This window comes from Lacerta agilis, chromosome 7, assembly GCF_009819535.1.
Source record: "Lacerta agilis isolate rLacAgi1 chromosome 7, rLacAgi1.pri, whole genome shotgun sequence".
Lineage (NCBI taxonomy): Eukaryota > Metazoa > Chordata > Lepidosauria > Squamata > Lacertidae > Lacerta > Lacerta agilis.
In genome coordinates, this window is record NC_046318.1 from 23,592,142 (window position 1) to 23,609,742 (window position 17,601).

General features: G+C 45.7%; 2 protein-coding genes across 2 annotated transcripts in view; one reads left to right on the forward strand and one right to left on the reverse strand.

The window, feature by feature from the left end:
• The window catches only part of LYRM4 (LYR motif containing 4), a 57,551-nt gene extending 55,158 nt beyond the window's left edge, over positions 1 to 2,393 (reverse strand). The window contains exon 1 of the mRNA XM_033154508.1: positions 2,257 to 2,393. Coding sequence (XP_033010399.1) covers positions 2,257 to 2,342 — 86 coding nt within the window. The 5' untranslated portion in view covers positions 2,343 to 2,393. The remainder of the gene's footprint in view (positions 1 to 2,256) is intronic.
• Positions 2,394 to 2,492: 99 nt separating this feature from the next.
• FARS2 (phenylalanyl-tRNA synthetase 2, mitochondrial) overlaps positions 2,493 to 17,601 on the forward strand; it is a 190,507-nt gene continuing 175,398 nt past the window's right edge. The window contains exon 1 of the mRNA XM_033154506.1: positions 2,493 to 2,618. The gene's annotated coding sequence lies outside the window, so the exon portion shown is untranslated. The remainder of the gene's footprint in view (positions 2,619 to 17,601) is intronic.

Consider the following 17,601-nt stretch of genomic DNA (forward strand, 5'->3'; position numbering starts at 1 on the left):
GGCCAGGGGTCAGCAAACTTTTTCAGTAGGGGCCCAGTCCACTGTCCCTCAGACCTTGTGGGGGGGCGGACTATATTTTGGGGAAAAAATATGAACAAATTCCTATGCCCCACAAATAACCCAGAGATGCATTTTAAATAAAAGGACACATTCTACTCATGTAAAAACATGCTGATTCCCGGACCGTCCGCGGGCCAGATTTAGAAGGTGATTGGGCCGCATCCGGCCCCCAGGCCTTAGTTTGGGGACCCCTGGCACTAGGCTCTGTGGTTTAACCCACAGCACCACCCGCGTCCCTTGGACCTGTATATTCGTAAGAGCATAAAAAGAGCCTGCTCAATCAGGCCAATGACTCTCACAGTGGCCAACCAGATGCCTTTGAGCGCAAAAGCAAACTACCTACTTGCAATTCGCAGCAACTGGCGTTCAGGGGCATTCTGCCTCTGTTTGGTTTGGGCTGTACCAACAATTTGATAGAAAAAATCATTGCAACTGGGGTCCTGAGAGTGGGGGTAAATGCCACACCTTAAAGTTTAAACTGTTCCTTTATAATACATATGAAGGTCAAACATGGATTATTAGGCAACTAATTATGTGATTTTTCATGCCAGAGCAGCTCTCATTGATTTTTATCCTGCTTTTCAAGCGCTGGGGTCAAGGTACACTTATGCAGCCCAACAAGCAATCCTATACAGTCATACCTCGTGTTACGGCCGCTGTGGGTTGCATTCGGCGCGGGTTATGTATGTGCCGAACCTGGAAGTACCAGAACGGGTTACTTCCGGGTTCGGTGGTTTGCGCAAGTGCAAGAAATGACGTCGCGTGCATGCGCAGACGCACAAAATGACGTCACGCGCATGCGCAGACGCGACGCTTCATGATGCAAACAGGGCTCCGGAACGGATCCCGTTCGCATCCAGAGATACCATTGTACTCAAGGAACTGGTGTAAAGTCATAGCAGATCCAAACCCACTCAGTAGCAGGGCTGCTGCTGGCTGCACTGACCTAAGCCTGACAGAGATAAAACAAGCATTTAAAATACTGTTTGAGCTATACCACCCTTTGGGCTGGTGTAAGCAGAGTTGCCACGTCACCTGACCTAGTGAGCAGGCCTTTAGCTTCCAGTCTAAGTCCCCACTTTCTGGTCCGTGGCATGTCATTACCCTTTTCAGGGCTTAAACTAAGTTAAGATCTGCTGGTATCTGTAGCTGAGTAGAGGATGCTGTTCTGGAGTCTCCTGGCTCAGCTGGAGACTGGCTGGATTCTAACCTGCTCAGCCCAGGGAATCTTGCTATAGAATTGCTCCCTAAGGCTGCACTTCAGTATGGCATAATGGTTAGAGTGTTGGAAGACAAGGGTTCGAATCCCAGCTTAGCCATGAAGACCCCTGGGTGACTTTGGGCCAGTCACCATCTCTCGGCCTAACCTACTTCACAGGGTTGTTGTGAGGATAAAATGGGGAGGAGAACCATGTGCACCACTTTGAGTTTCTTTGGATAAAACGTGGCATGTAAATGTAATAAATAACAACAAAACAACAACAAAACAACAACAGATTTACTAGGAAGTCCCAATTAACACAGGAACACTGCAGGAAATAACAGCAAGGTTTCTTTTCGACATGCTAACTTTTGTATACAAAGGTGTGTTGCTATTTCTTTTAAGTTCCTCCAAGAATCCCAATACACCAAACAGGAATTAACATCTTTCCTCTTTCGATTAAAGATACGCAGCATAAAATGCAATAAATAATAATAACAACAGACTTAACACATAAACATACACAAACGGCAGGAAGGAAGTAGTAAGGTTTCTTTCCGAAGTGCTAACACAAAGGTGTGTGGTTGTTTTTAAAGTCCCGTTAAGAACCCCAATATACCAAACAGGAATTAATATCTTTTAGCTGCAGGTGAAAGATAAAGTCCCCCCCCCTTTGGGGGGGCAGGGAAATCTCTAAAAACGTGCACAACAAAATATAGCACAAAAAACAAATAGCCCCCAGCCACCGTCCAAATCAGGTTTAGACGCCATCAGGAGGACCCCAACCCAAATCGTTTCCAGCCTCGAGTTCAGTGGGGCTTCCTCTCGGGTCCATAGGGATATGTCAGCTTGCAGCCTCCATTGGGTTGGAGAATAAAGGCTGCAGAACCTACTACGCACCTTTTATTTTCAGAGATAGGGAAACCCCACCGAGCTAGAGGGAAAAGGGCCGCGAGGGGCCTTCAAACCGAAGGCGGAGGAAGCCTTTCCCGTACCTGTATCCGTAGGCGCTGAAGCTCTGGCTCTCCCTCAGCAAAGCCCGGTAGAGCCGCAGCACTTGAGCCCGCCTGGACGCTGCCATGTTGCAAACACGCCGCCGCCGCCGCCGGGCCTGCCGCCGCCGAAGGCCCCTGCCTCTGAGGCGGCCTCCGCCGGGGCCTGACTCCGGAAGCGCCGGGGAAGCCGGCGACGTGCTCCGGAGCGGGATTGGCGCGGGAAGCGGAGCCAGCCGGGCTCTCCGAACGAAAGAGCCGCGCTCTCAGGGCTGAAGGCTCGGCTCGGGAAGAGGCCGCGGAAGCGTCAGGCGCAGCCCGGGCAGCTTCGGTGACCGCCTGGAGAGGCTGCAGAGGAGAGGAAGGTGAGTCCGAGGGGCGGGCGGTGGAAGGAGGCGCGGGGCCGTCTCTTGTGCCGGGGACTCAGTCGCAGCCTGGGGAGGGAATAATGCTGGCCTCCCCTGGGTCGTCGTCGTCGTCGTCCTGTCTCCTGTTTAAAACCCGCAGGCCTGACCATAGCTGTCAAGTTTCGGATTTGAAAATAAGGAATCACATGGAGTAACACATGACTGGAAAGGTTTGCAGTTCCACAAATATAGGTGTGCACTGCCTCGAAATAAAAAGAAGTGAACAAAAGAAGGCTCACTAGGGGGGCATTGCTAAAAAAAAATGTCAAATTTGTAACCAGAGGTTCAACTGAATAGAATCTGAATCACATGCACCACAAGGCCTATGCAGCCTCAACTTAAGGTGGCCTCCGGCCTGGCTTTTTACAGGCCGCAGCTGACTGCACAACCTGGCCTTTGGAAAAGCCATATAGACAGATACCTTTAGCTTCTGCACCCCTCCTTTGCACACCTGTCAACACAACCACATAGGCATTTACCACAACACCTCCGCAGCACAAAGCCCTTCTGCAGGCAGGCACCCGTGCACAAGAAATGCGCTCTGCTCCCCACAGCGAATCCATGCTGCCTCGCCCTCTCGAATTTCCCCTCTGCAAGCTGCATCCATGGATAGAACATCGCACCTAAATATTTCCATTCTGCACAAAGCACAGCGTTTGCACGACCCCCTCCTGACAGCACCACACACGGAGGGGTAATTCCCACACACAGCTTGATGGGCACATGTGCAAACCCCCACCCCAATATATATCTGCATCAGAGGGAATGGCACATGATATATATATATATATATATATATATATATATATATATATATAAATGTATAAATATATATACACACACACATATATATAACAACCTTCATGTGCCATTCCCTCTGATGCAGATCTGATCTCGTCCCTCCTCCCCAACCCCACCAAATGCCCACCTTGCGCCCAGCTACACAGGCAGACCCGATCCCAGCCTGATTGTTCCCCACCAGCAGCATCCTCTATTAAGAGACCCTTCTTCAAAGACATCTCTGCTGCTCTCAACAGGCCTGGGCAGGCCGGGTCGTCCTCTTATATACCTGCTGGGATTGACAAGTCATCTGACAAGTCATCTGACCCTCACCTGAATCTTATAGCTCTCCAGCAGCTGCCTCTGATCATTTATCATTTAACTCTTGGGGAAAATAAGTATCACACATCATGTGCCTGGAAGTTGCCAAACCAATTAACCAACCAGAAGGATTACTGTCAATAGCACCAGTGTTCCTATTGATATTGCTGGATAGTTTTGATCAACTGCAAAAGCATTTTTAGTTTGCTTTCTGTTGCCACACTGGAATGTTTCTTTATTAGTGCCACTTTGTTTTGTATGATTCCTTGCAAATGAAGGAAACAACTTTTCTGCTTGTATACGTTGATAATATAATTTTGGTTACTGAGGACAAACAAGATAGTACAAAAACAAGATTGGGTGCAGGCCATGCTGTAGTGTGATGCTTATGCGACTGTGAATAAAAGGTGACTGGGCTTATTGTCTCAGGGTTTGGGGGGAAGAGGTGACAAACCCATACACAGTCTCATCAGGGCTGACCTTAAGGCAGTTGGAGCAATTGGGCCAACTTGGGCCCTGCGGGCTGCTCCTAAGGGGGCCCCTGCACCAAGACAATCTAGATGGATTTTATATCTATAAGATTTTGCAGATTTTGGGTGTGAACTGGGGCCCTAAAAAACAAAACAAAACAAAAAAAATCAAGTTGCGACCCACTGCTTCAAATTGGGCCCCACTGGGTAGGCCTGAGTCTAATAGTTGCTGGGCCTGAGTTGCCCTGCCCTTGCATGAAGTCTTGGGTTTACAATTTTGGGAGAGGGGAGACTGCGGCACTGGAGAGTGGGCAGGCTGGCGAGGCCCCCTAGATTTAGAGGCCCTAGGCTTCAGCCTACTTAGCCTATACATAAATCTGGCACTGCTTAAATCCCAGCCTGTCGTTTCAAGGAATGGCTGGCAGATGGCAATACAATAAAAAGGAAAGCAAATATTTATTCTTGATCTACTATTTTTGGACAAATGGATGGATGGATTTCGCTCCTCTCTTTCTGCATGTGGCATTCCCAAAAGGTTCTCTCTTACGGGATAAGGGACCTCTACACTTATAAAGCAGGATGGGGAGGGGGACCATAATTTGCAACCGGCTTCTCACCTCTCTCCTCTTGTCAGAACCATCCCAATCCCTTCGGCCCTAACTGGTTTGGCAACACACACACTGTTCCCCCTTTTAGGCTTATTATCAGATTGGGAAAACCCGATTTACAAGTGAGAATGTGTGAGATAGGGGCTGAGTGGGGAAGGGCATCATGAGGGCACTGCTAAATAAACAGAGACATAAGCAAACTTAAATTCCCATTAAACTCCAGTGTGGACAACCCCTCAGAGAAGAACATTGAGTTGCAACCACTCTGGGACAACAAAGTCCCTCACCACTCCTTTTAAGGCAGGCCTCTGGTCTTCTGCCTACTACGTAGACCAAACAATATGATGGTTAATGTCCTCCCAGTGCTATTTTTCTACAGAAAGAGGTGCCAGAACTCATCAGGAACAAATCTAGGGGTGGGGATTAGAGACCCACCGGAGGAAGGAGAGAAAGCTCTCTACGTCACCCCCATAAAAAAGCCTCCCTCGCCGTCTCCTCCTGTCTCTGCCTGCTTTGCCCCCCCTTCTGTCCCTGCGAAGATGATGGGGGGCGATGGAGCGAGAAAGAGGCGCGGGTGGGGTGGGGTGGGAGTTAAAGGTCCAGGCGGCTTCACGGGCAACCCACGGAGCCTACCTCTCGGTGTTTTTCTCCTGCACTGCACGATAGCTCACTTTCAGATCCAGGAGAACTTTTAAGGGTCTCTGACACGGCTCTCTCCTCGCTCTTCACACTTGGCGCGCGCTCGGCAGTCGGATGTTGAGGAACGTGGGGCAGGAAGTTTGGGAAGTGTGGCCTCTTTCCCTAGCATGGTCCTCCAGCTGTGCCAGCGGGGAGGTGGGTGGGTGGTGGACTCTCCTCCTCCTCCGGCTCCTCCTCCCTCAGTGGCGCTCTAGGATTGCAGAGGGGGAGAAGCTCTGCTCTCCCCAGACTCCAACTCTCCTTCCCGGACACTCAGCTTGCCGCCCAGCCCTGGTTCCCCGTGCCACTGGCGCCACAAGGTAGAGACGTGCCTGGGAAGAGGAATATTCCCTTTGAAATAAGGGAAATTTAAGGGATATAAAAAATCAGGGATAGCAGCGGGAAACGGCTTGGAATAAAGGAGTTTCCCGCAAAAAAGGAGACTTGACAGCTATGGGCCTGACTGTGCCCAGCAAATAATCTCCCGAGTCCAAAAGCAACTTAAAAACGAAACCAGTTGCTTAGCTGCTGGCTTTCTTTTTTGCATATAATTTTTATTAATTTTTCTCTTTTACAATTTAAGATACTCATTTTTACATCCTTAAGATATCAATGACTTCCCTTCTTCTCTCTCCATGGTTCATTTTGCATGTATCATAAATCCCTGCACAAAAAAACTATATACCATTCAGTATTCCATTGCATCCATCAAAACTTACTCATACAGTACTGTGGAATTTATCTTAATGCTGCCACCGTTTTCAGACGTACACAATTATTCCTCATATATTCAATAAATGCTGTGGTCAGCCTAGGGCTTGCCGATCAGAAGGTTGACGGTTCGAATCCTTGGGACAGGTGAGCTGCTGTTGCTCTGTCCCAGCTCCTGCCGACCTAGCAGTTCGAAAGTACGTCAAAGTGCAAGTAGATAAATAGGTACTGCTCTGGCGGGAAGGTAAACGGTGTTTCCGTGCACTGCTCTGGTTTGCCAGAAGCGGCTTAGTCATGCTCGCCACATGACCTGGAAGCTGTATGCCGGCTCCCTCGGCCAGTAACGTGAGATGAGCACCACAACCCCAGAGTTGTCCGTGACTGGACCTAACGGTCAGGGGTCCCTTTACCTTTTAATCTTCTCAAAATGTATGTTCTTCTTGTTCTCTTATTCCATATGGTAAGTCTGCGAGTTGTGCATATTCTGTCAACTTAAATGGCCACTCTTGGGACCTCGCTCGTTTTCCATTTTGGGGGCTAACAAAACACGGGCCACAGTAGTAGCTACTACTGTAGCTGCTGGCTTTCTTAGTGCCTGGAGATTCTCTCTGAAATTACACACTTACTTTTTTCCAGCGCTGCCCCTCTGTAGCCCTGCACCGTTCACACGCTCTGCTGGTCCCGACTTGCAAATGCCGCCTCGCTTTCTCAAGCAATTGTTCCCTGCCCCTGGCCCATTGGTTTTGCTCTTGTCCCTAGACTGGGGGGGGGGGGGTAAGACCCCACCATAGTGCAACTGGTTGCAGAGACCCGGTTGGAACCCCTTCACTCTGGATGTGAATGGGATCTGTTCCGGAGGCCTGTTCGCAACATGAAAAGAGCGCAACCTGAAGCGCTGTATCTGCGCCTGTGCGTGGCGCAATTCGGCGCTTCTGCACATGTGCAAAGAGTGATTTAGTGCTTCTGCGCATGCATGCACACCGAAACCCAGAAGTAACCCATTCTGGTAGTTCCAGGTTTGGCGCATTCGTAACCCGTAGCGAATGCAACCCGCAGCGAAAGCAACCAGAGGTATGACTGTAATTTTACTCCGGGACAGTTCGCAATAGAAAAAAAATGCAAGTTTGTGAACAACTAGGATTAAGAACGCTGCAAACCCAGAAGTAGGTGTTTTGGTTTGTGAACTTTGCCTTGGAATAAGAACATCTTTCGCTTCCTGTTGAGTGTGTTCCATTTGTAAATTGAGTCTCCCGCTGCTATGGGAAAGCAAGCCTTGGTTTAAGAATGCTTTGGTTTAAGTAAGGACTTCCGGAATGGATTAAGTTTGTAAACCAAGGTACCACTGTATCCATGTAGGATACATTCTTGCTGTCTCTCATCTAGTCAAGGGCCCCTGGTTAGTATATACACTGTATGGGCATGTGCTCTTTCACAAGTTACTCTGAAACACACACTGAAGTTTGATGATGACTCATCTCTGCATGTATTCATTGTAGCTATTAAGAGTCCTACCATATAACTGGTTTTTCTGTTGTTGTTTTTTTGCATTACTATACCTGCTTACCACAATTGAGTTCCATCTGTCGGGAAACTGACAAACATTCTCACCTGTTGCTTCCATTTCACTAAGTGGGAACTCTTTGCAACTAAAAAACTGCATAGCGCTAGGCAGATCGTATGCATGCACACTTGGGAATAAGCCCAGTTGAACCCAGCATAGCAGTGGACTTTGCAAGCGCAGGAACATGCGACATGTACACTAGCTCAGAGATTCCCAACTTGTTGTTTGGCAAGCCCCATACTTGCTCTGTCTAGTTTCCACCTTTGGTCCTATGGGGTGTAGTGCAATTTTTACCAGATTCTCTAATTCTTTTTCTTTTATTGGAGAAAGTAAGCAAAGCAAATGTTGGAAATAATAGAAGTGTATGCAAAACTTTTTTATATATTATAAAAATTACTAGTTTAAGAACATGAAATTAATTGCATTCAACGTCTAATTTATAAAGAGAACCCTAAGGGGAAATGGCTTATCTCTGGAAACTATAATACCCAAGTGCAAGTTGTGATGGTTTCTTTGGAGAAATAAAAAACCTGCTGAGAACAAGACCGGAGAATCAATAGAAGATACTTATTTGAGGGGGGGAGGGGAATTGGGGTAAAACACATTTTAGATCAGTGTTTCCCAAACATGAGTCTCCAGCTGTATTTGGACTACAACTCCCATCATCCCTAGCTAGCAGGACCAGTGGTCAGGGATGATGGGATTATGTCCAAAAACAGCTGAAGACTCAAGTTTGGGAAACACTGTTTTAGATCAACCTTGACCAGAATTTGGGAAACTGCCTTGAAAGTTCTAAATTGGTTTTATATGCATCCTTTATTGTTTAGTAAAATAGCTCAGTCAAATAACCCACTCTTAGTGAAGTTGTGATGGAATTGCCCATTAGTGCAGCAACTGGGGGGCAAAGCCTTTCTCAAGGTAGGAGTAATTACAGGTCAATCTGTAACCCCCCCAATCCAAAAATCACCCTGTCTTTGATCTGGAAGCTCAAAACCTATCTAAAAAAGATCTGATTATTATTTAGAGACAGCAGCTGGGCTTACTATAGCAAGATATTTGAGATCTCTAAAGACTGATTTGAATCTCATAGCTGTCAACCCTCCCTGCTGTTTCCCAATGCTATAATAAGGGAATTTCCCGCAAAAAAAAGGTTGACGGCTATGTGAAATTTGGACTTGGCAACTTTGGGTATTAGCAGCTATGGAAAAATTAATGAATGCAAGTCATGCAAGACAAAAAGGAAAACAATCTGATAACATTTATGCTGTTTGCTTTCAATTTATTGTTTACTGCGTGGATATTCAGCTCACATTGGGATTTATGGAAGGATGCTTTCATTTAATGCTGTTATTGTTGCAGTACCGCTCTGATTTCTTTATTTCAAAGAGTGTCTCTCTCTTCCTTCTTTCTTTATGCACTTTTTTGTATCTCATTTGTTCAAACATTAATTGCAAGTTAATTAATTGCAAATACCCTATGTTGAAGTTGGAGGCCGAAGCGTCTCTTCCAGAAAGAACCAAATAATTCATCTTAGTTTTCGCCAATTGGGAGACCAGGAATAAAATGAAAAGTTCAGGCTAGAACTGCTACTAGTGTTGCAGCAAATAATTTAGGTTTGGAAGTACAGTAATGGCTTGGGCCCAAAAAAACTGGTCTCTGCAGCTTGCTCTGCACACCCAGTGCGAAGCTCTCAGTTCGCCAGCCCTTCCTTCACAGCAAACCTCTTTTCAAACTGAAGGCATTTAAAAAAGCAGTTTGTGATAAGTTCTGTGAACTATGAGTGTCCTCATTATAATGTGTTTTCCTGTTGTTATTTCTCTGTCTTCCCTTTCCCTTTTTTACAGCTATCATTTCAGCTGCTTATTATAAACTGCTGGGGACTCTTATAGGTAAACCTAGAAACCATGCTTCTGTTAATATGCATTTTTGGGTGGTGGCAGTGGTGGCTTGGGAACATCTTATTTGGCATCTTAAGAAGAGCTCTGCTGGATCAGGCCACAAAGGCACATCTAGTCCAGCATCCTGTTCCCACAGAGGCCAACCAGATGTTCACTGGAAGTCCAAAAGCAGAACCTGAGGGCAATAGCATTCTCCCCATGTATGATTCCCAGCAACTGGCATTCAGAGGCATAATACTTCCAACCATGGAGGTAAAACATATCCATCATGGTTAGAAGCCATTTATCATATAATTGTAGAGTTTGGAAGGGACCTCGAGGGTCATCCAGTCCAACCAGCTGCAATGCAGGAATCAGCATTCAGTCCCCCATCCAATTTGAAACCATACCAGACCGTGTTTAGCTTTGCAAAAGTGCTAGCAGTTTTATTGCTGCACCCATGAATTTGTCTAACCCTCTTTTAAATCCATCCAAGTTGGTGGTTATCACTGTCTTATTTTCTCCTGCTCTGGAGGCTAGGACCTGAACCAGTCGATCCAAGTTACAAGAAAGGAGATTCTGACTAAACATTGGGAATAACTTTCTGATAGTCAGAGCTGTTTGACAGTGGAACAGGCTCCTTTGGGAGGTTGTGGACTCTCCTTCCTTGGAGGTTTTTTTTTAAAAAATTATTTAGTTTTTCACTTTAAAGTTTTACAGTCAATTATCAACTATCAGCATAAAAACAAGATTCCAAAGAATCTTCTGAACTTCCCTCCTTTGTGGGTCCTTTTGTTAACCATTTCCTCCTGCATCTTTTATAATAATCCAAATCTTTTACAACTCCATTATATCCAAAATTTAACATTAAACTACAAGTGTTATTCCAATCCTACAAATGATTTTGCCTGTTTACAATTGTTTTTAAGATAAATTATAAATTCCCCCTATTCCTTACCTTATTAAAATTTTGGTCTTCCTGATTCCTGATTCTTCTGGTCATTTTTGCCATTTTGGCATAATCCCTCAATTTACCGGTAATCTGCCATTCTTCTTTGGTAGGGACTTTGTCTTCTTTCCATTTCTGGGTCATTAACATCCGGGTGGCGCTGTGGTCTAAACCACAGAGCCTAGGGCTTGCCGATCAGAAGGTTGGCAGTTTGAATCTCTGCAACGGAGTGAGCTCCCGTTGTTCGGTCCCAGCTCCTGCCCACCTAGCAGTTCAAAAGCACATCAGGTGCAAGTAAATATATACTCTGGCAGGAAGGTGAACGGTGTTTCCATGCGCTGCTCTCGTTCGCCAGAAGTGGCTTAGTCATGTTGGCCACACACGCCGGCTCCCTTGGCCTATAGAGCGAGATGAGCACGCAACCCCAGAGTCGTCATCAACTGGACCTAACCGTCAGGGATACCTTTACCTTTTTAACATCTGAGCAGCTGTGGTCGCATATATAAATAGTCTTTTCTGCTCCATTGGGATTTCAGCACCTATAATTCCTAAAAGAAGGAGGCTTTTAAGCAGCGGTTGGATGGGCATCTGTCATGGATGCTTTAGCTGAGATTCCTGCATTGCATGGGGTTGGACTTGATGACCCTTGGGGTCCCTTCCAATTCTATAATTCTATGATCATGCTTGCTGGGGTTGATGGGAATTGTATTTCACCAGTGGCTGGTGGGCTACAAGACCAGCTTTAGGGGCTGTAAACCATGTACATGTATGTTGGTAAGAGTTGTGGTCAACTGTTGTAGCTGCCTGTTGTAATGCATGGATCAGTTTCTATTGAGGACTGGTTGTGACCATGCATACTTAGTTACTCAGTGCAGTTATGGAAAATGGGAAAGAGCTTTTAGGTCCTTGAGCCTCTGTACTTCCGGTGACTGAGGGAAGAGTTAGCAGGACAGGAACCTGGTTCAGTCTTTTCCTTGCCTTCTATGTGAATTCAGGATAAATGAGCAACTTGAAGAGGATATAAAAACATTGCCATCTGGCATACTTAATAATAGTCTAAAGCTGTAGTAGCAGACTAATGAATTTGAACATAGTACCTGCAGAGATCATGGAACTGTGTGGATGGAGCAGCTGTTGCATTCTCTAGGGCATATTTGTAATATTTTCATACACTGCTTAAATTATTTTTTGCTATATGTCCTTTCAGTTTTATGACATAGCACTGTGCTCTTGGGGAGAGGGAGTGATAGCATGTGTTTCTCTGATATTCAGTTACTTGCAGTGATCGTTTTCATGCGTGCTTGAATAATCACCGACTTTCGTGGCATTGTCGTTTATCTCCATTTAGTCATGCCTTTTTCAGCTTTTAAAAACAGAACAGAAAGCGTCAGCTTGTAGAAATACGTATGAAGATGAAACATAAACCCAGCAGTAGCAGGGGAGGACTTTGAAGGAGGAACAGGAAGTATGGAAGAAAGGATCAGGGAGAGTGTTAGGCTAGGAGAGAACAGTAGGGCCAGGAACTGCTCTGTATGAAGCAATCTCAACAAAGTACAGTTGTACCTTGGAACGCCTTGGCTCCCGAACAAATCACCTCCCGAATGATTGGAATCCGGAAGTGAGTGATTCTTCACTCCATTCCTTTGAAAGCATTTTGAAAAAGATGTGTCTTAACCTGTTTCCTAAAAGGTGTGAAACACACCTCATTAGGGTGGGAATTCCATGGACACAAGACAATCAGGGAAGCTTCTTGTAAAAGGAGTGTGGACCCCAGTCAGCATGGGTGGGTGGGCAGTTGGGGTTGTGAAGTGCTAAATTGTCAGTTCCAACTTCCAGCCTTCTTGTTTTGTATTTTCGTTCTTTGCATCAATAACGTGTTGACTAAGTAGCTACATTTGATAATGCAAAATAGGTTTCTATAAAAAAAATGTGTCGGGCTGTGTTTTAAAACAAAACCTAACCAAGAGTTGGATAGCTTGAAGGAATAAAAGAAGAGGAAAAGTGTGTGTGTGTGAATTGGATATAAAATTTTAGAAGACATATTAATCTGGAATGTTATATCTAACATTGAGATGTCAAAATCAGATGAGTTCTCTGCAAAATAAAAAATGACTGAAACTAGCAATCTCTGTTAGTCAATAAATCATCCCTTCATAATAACAAAAAGAAGTATTTCAGTTTCCCCCTCATTAATTTCTCTGTAGGTGGTGGTTTGACATGACTGCATTGGAAGCAAGTTGAATGTAATAGAACTGAACACAAACAAGGCCTTAGTTCGGTTTGAATTTCTCACAGATCTGTGGTTATTCTGCCCTATGGCTTTGTCACGAGGCTTCAGTTTTCTACTTTCCCAAGGATCACTTCCAATTTTATTCTTGAAAGGCACTGTTATGCTCACTCACCTTTATCTTACGGTATGTGCAAATGATAATACTGTTTTCCTAGATAAAAGTGGCTGTGTTGGGCGGATTTTCAGAAGTAGCTTCTTCAGTATAGGACTCTAAATATAAAGCTATTTTATTGCATGTCACATTGTTACCAGGGCACTTTAGTTCAAAGCTCTTATTGGAAAGGCTTAAATGTTCGTTAGTTCAGAATTAGCTTTGGATTGTACCTAAGAATATAAGAAGAATATTGAACTCAATGAGGCTTAATGCTCAGTAGACACATGCAGGTTAGCAGTGTCTGATTGTTGTTGGCACCCGTCTCTCTCTCAAGAGAGACAATGGAGTGCACCTCTGGGGGTGAAGTCAAACTACCGGAGAATTACAGCACCTGCCTCCCGCATTGTTTTTTGCTGTGTTAGCTGCACCAAAGTGACCTCCCTGGAGCGAAGCCTGGGCAGTGTGTGTGGAGCTCCTGGGCTGCCCAGACAACAAGACCTCCCCTTGGCCTCGCTGATGTGGTCCAAAGGAAAGGAGAGCAATACATTTGGCACCAGCTTGGCTGCAGGGGTTCCCAGAAGGAGGTGTGCAAGGCGCTATCCATCCGTCTTAGGGTCTCCACTCTGGATTTGTGTAGGGTTTACTCCTTAGTCTTTTCTTCTCCTGAAGATGTCCTGCAAGGCAGCGAGTAAGTGTCTGTACAACAGTGGTAAATCCGAGGAGAAGCAGGCTTTTTCATTGCCTGGATGGAAGACTCTTGTGAGCCCCTTGGCGCTTTCTGAAGGCAAAGTAGAATATAGTATGATAACACACACACACACACACACACACACACACACTGTGGAGGGGAGAGTATAGGTTAGAGATTTCTCTTTAATAGCCGTTGTGGTTCCTGTCCAGATGTTGCAGCTGGGCTGAGGGTTTGAAATTAGCAGGGTGCCAGGCGTATTTTGTGCCTAAAGATTCTCCATTTGTGAGCACCTCAAAAAATCTGGGTGCCATTTTTTGCGCCTGGTTGACACTCAAGGATTACTGAAATGTGTGTGCTTTGAAGCTTTGAATTATATGGTAAGGATAGACAATATGTAAAGGAGTTTAACAATAAAGAGTAGCGTGTTTTGAAAACTGAAGTATGGTACCAATATTTTTTATTGTAAACACCAAATTAAACATGTATTAAAAATTTCTGCTAAAAAATTGATCTTAACAATGTGTCACATATGTGAATTGTGTATTAGTTCATGCTTATCAAAATAATAAATAAAAGTGTTGCTGACGCCCCCCCTCATGGCGACCAGACATTCTGTTTTGGCACCCACAACCCATCCCGGTTTCTAACACTGGCTGGGCTACAACTCCCATCATCATTGGCCATTGGCCATGGTGGCTGGGACTGATGGATGCTGTAGTCTATTGCATCTAGAGCAGTGGTGTAGCAAGGGCAGGGCATAAGGGGCGGGGCGCCCCGTGTTCCAGGGGAGGGGGGTGACACTTGGGTCGGCCCCGCCCTGCCCCATCCCACCGGCGGGCCCGAGCAAGCCACAGAGCGAGGCAGCTTCGCCCCACAGACTGCTTGCAAACCTGCTCGGCGGCCTGCAAGCAAGCTGTGGAGTGAGGCCGCGCTGCCCCCCGGCCCGCCCAGCAGCCAGCGCCTCTATGGGCGGCTCATGGGCCGCCGCTGCTGCTCCCACGGTGACCTTGCGAGCCACTGAGCGATCGGCAGCTCATGGGGCTGCTGAGCACAAGCGGCGGGCGTAAGGCCATGCTTTTTGCGCTGCAGCCCCATGAGCCGCCGATCGCTCAGCAGCTCGCACGGTCACCATGGGAGCAGCGGCGGCGGCGGCCCGGCAACGGAGTGAGCATGTGCCGGATTGGGCGCATGCTAACTCCGTCCTGACATTGCGGCGTGACGTCATGACACAATGTCAGGATGCCCCGCTCCCAGGGGTGCCTCCGTTCGCCACCCCGGGTAGCGAGGAGGCTTCCTCCGCGCCTGATCTAGAGGACTGTAGTGACCATTCCAGAGCCTGTATGTTTCAACCACGTATTACTGGGAAGTGTTTTTAAAACAACACCAAAGGTACTTAGGCCTTTCTGATTTGCAGCTGGTTGCACAAATATGTTCTCTCTGGGGAAACAGGTCTTGCAAATGTCCCAGTAGCATTGCTACTGGTGGAATGAAGGTCCTGTGCTTACAGTGTCTCCATCTTTGGTCTTCCCCACCATTCCATGCAAAAGTGCTTATTAGCTTGTAGCAGGATCACGGGAGACATATGTTTGTTTGTTTGTTTGTTCTGCCCTTTATTTGTACCTTTACTTTTGATTTGTTACAAAACAATTTATTACAAAACAATAACACCCCCACCAACAAACACATTTAAAAGTCTCTAGAATATTAATCAGCCAAAGGCCTGGTTGAAGAACCTTTTCACCTGGTGCCTAAAAGTCTTTAAGGACAGCACCAGATGAACCTCCCTGGGGAGAGCATTCCACAAATGAGGAGCCCCTGCAGAAAAGGCCTGTTCTCGTGTTGCCACCCTCCGGACCTCACATGGAGGAGGCACTCAAAGAAGGGCCTCAGATGATGAACACAGAGTTCGGGATGGTTTATATGGGGAGAAGCAGCCCTTGCGATATTGCAGTCCTGAGCTGTTTAAAGCTTTATAAGTCAAAACCACACTTTGAATTGGGTCTGGAAGCTAGTTGGCAGCCAGTGTAGTTGGGCCAGGATCGGTGTAATATTCTCAAACTGTCTTGCCCCAGTGAGCAGCCTGGCCTCTGAATGTAATAGTGTAAAGGTCCTTTCCTCAGTTGCTGAACTGCTTGTAGTGTGAACTAAGGAGTAGGGCTTTTCTGGTGCTCTGACTCTGGAATTTCTCCCTCTAGACTGGTGCCAACATGAGCCTTTTCTGCGCCAGGTTAAAGCTTGCTCTCTTTTCTATCTGGACATTTTTTAAAGAGTTACATTTGTCTTTGGTTGCTTATTGGTGTTGATCCATTTTAAAATTGCTTTGTGATTAATTTTGTTGTTTGAACTGTTGTTGTCATGTACTACCCTGGATTCTGTTTGAGTACAGGACAATTTAGATTTATAAATAAATAAAACGCCTGTTAAAAATATTGGGCATTCTCCTCCTGTGGGTATTCGCTTCTGCAGAATCCTCTTAAGGTATGCTGTCTTAAGGTAATAAATTACAAGCACTGCTTGGGTAAGCAGTCACTGACCTCTCCAGCCCACTTTTACGTATGTGCAGAACAGCAGGTGAATCTTGTTTCACTTGCTTTCCTTTTATCAGCTGTGAAACAACTTTCCACTTGTACATCTTTGTCTTCCATAGCAACTAGTGGGGCCTAATGGCATGTCAGTTCTCTGCATCATGACTACTAACTCTATGAAAGACGTTCATGCCAGAGAAACGGCTTCTGTGCATAGCAGGAAGAAGTAAAAATGAAGAATATGAAGGGAAGATCTAGCACTCGGCCTGCAGTACTTTCTGTTTTCCACAGAGGGGAGCTGCTAGAAGTATAAAAGGTTGTAAGGTACAGTCTATGAACAAAGAATAACTACCAACTGCCATGAGAAAAAGGTATACATTTCTTCCCGAACCCTGCATTCAACTACACCATAGTTGGCAAGCTATAGCTCAGTGAGAGCCAATGTGTTAACCTTCCAGGGTCTGTTGGACGCCAGCTTGCATCGCCCCCAGCCAGCATAGCTAATGGTTAGGGCTGGTGGGAGTTGTAGTTCACAATCTCTGGAGGAGATTGCATTGGTTACCTCTGCTATAGCTTATGTATAGAATTAGAACCCGAGGGTTTCCTCAAGCAAAAATGTCTGCCTCTATAAAAACAAGGATTTGGTACTCTTTAGATGAATTAATTTAAATGGGTGCCCTGGACTTCCAGTAATGACCCTCTGGCTTATGGCAATGAGTGGATCCAGAATCTCTGTAAAATACTGTTTTTAACCATCACTTTTCTTTTTCCCAAGACAGCATTATGCCTAGAATTTCAGCACTCATTTTTGGATGGAGGGCACAGAAGACCTAAACATTTTGAGAACCCAACTCAGAGGAAACGGAATAGGGTGATGCTTCCTAGTCTACTGAAGGGTGGATTCTTCCCTCCACCCTCCTCCCATGTTCTAGGTGAGAGTGTTTTCAACCAAGCATGCTCAAAATTCAAGATTTGGTGAGGAGACAAATGAAAAACTCACTGCCAAAATCTTGAATAGGAGAAACAAAGCTTGAAATAGAGCAACTCTGCTGGCCTATCGTTTTAGAAATCTTGGTTTTCCTTCCGGTTGGTTTTCTGCTTTGTGAAACAGCTGCTTTCTTTTTCATTTAAAAAGAAACAAAACGCAGCTCTTCATCCAAAGTGGGAAACTATGGTTTGTTTAAACTCTAGCTAGTGGAAAAACCAGGATCAGAAACCACAATTGCCTAACTAGAGTTTAAACAAGACAGTATTCCCTTAATTGACATAATGCAGAACCATTTGTTTAAACATTTTGCTTAAAACAACAATTGGATGTTTTTTCTCTTCTCTTCTGATGCACAAAAGAGGAAGGGAGAAGGCACGAAGCTTAGGCTCACTACACTC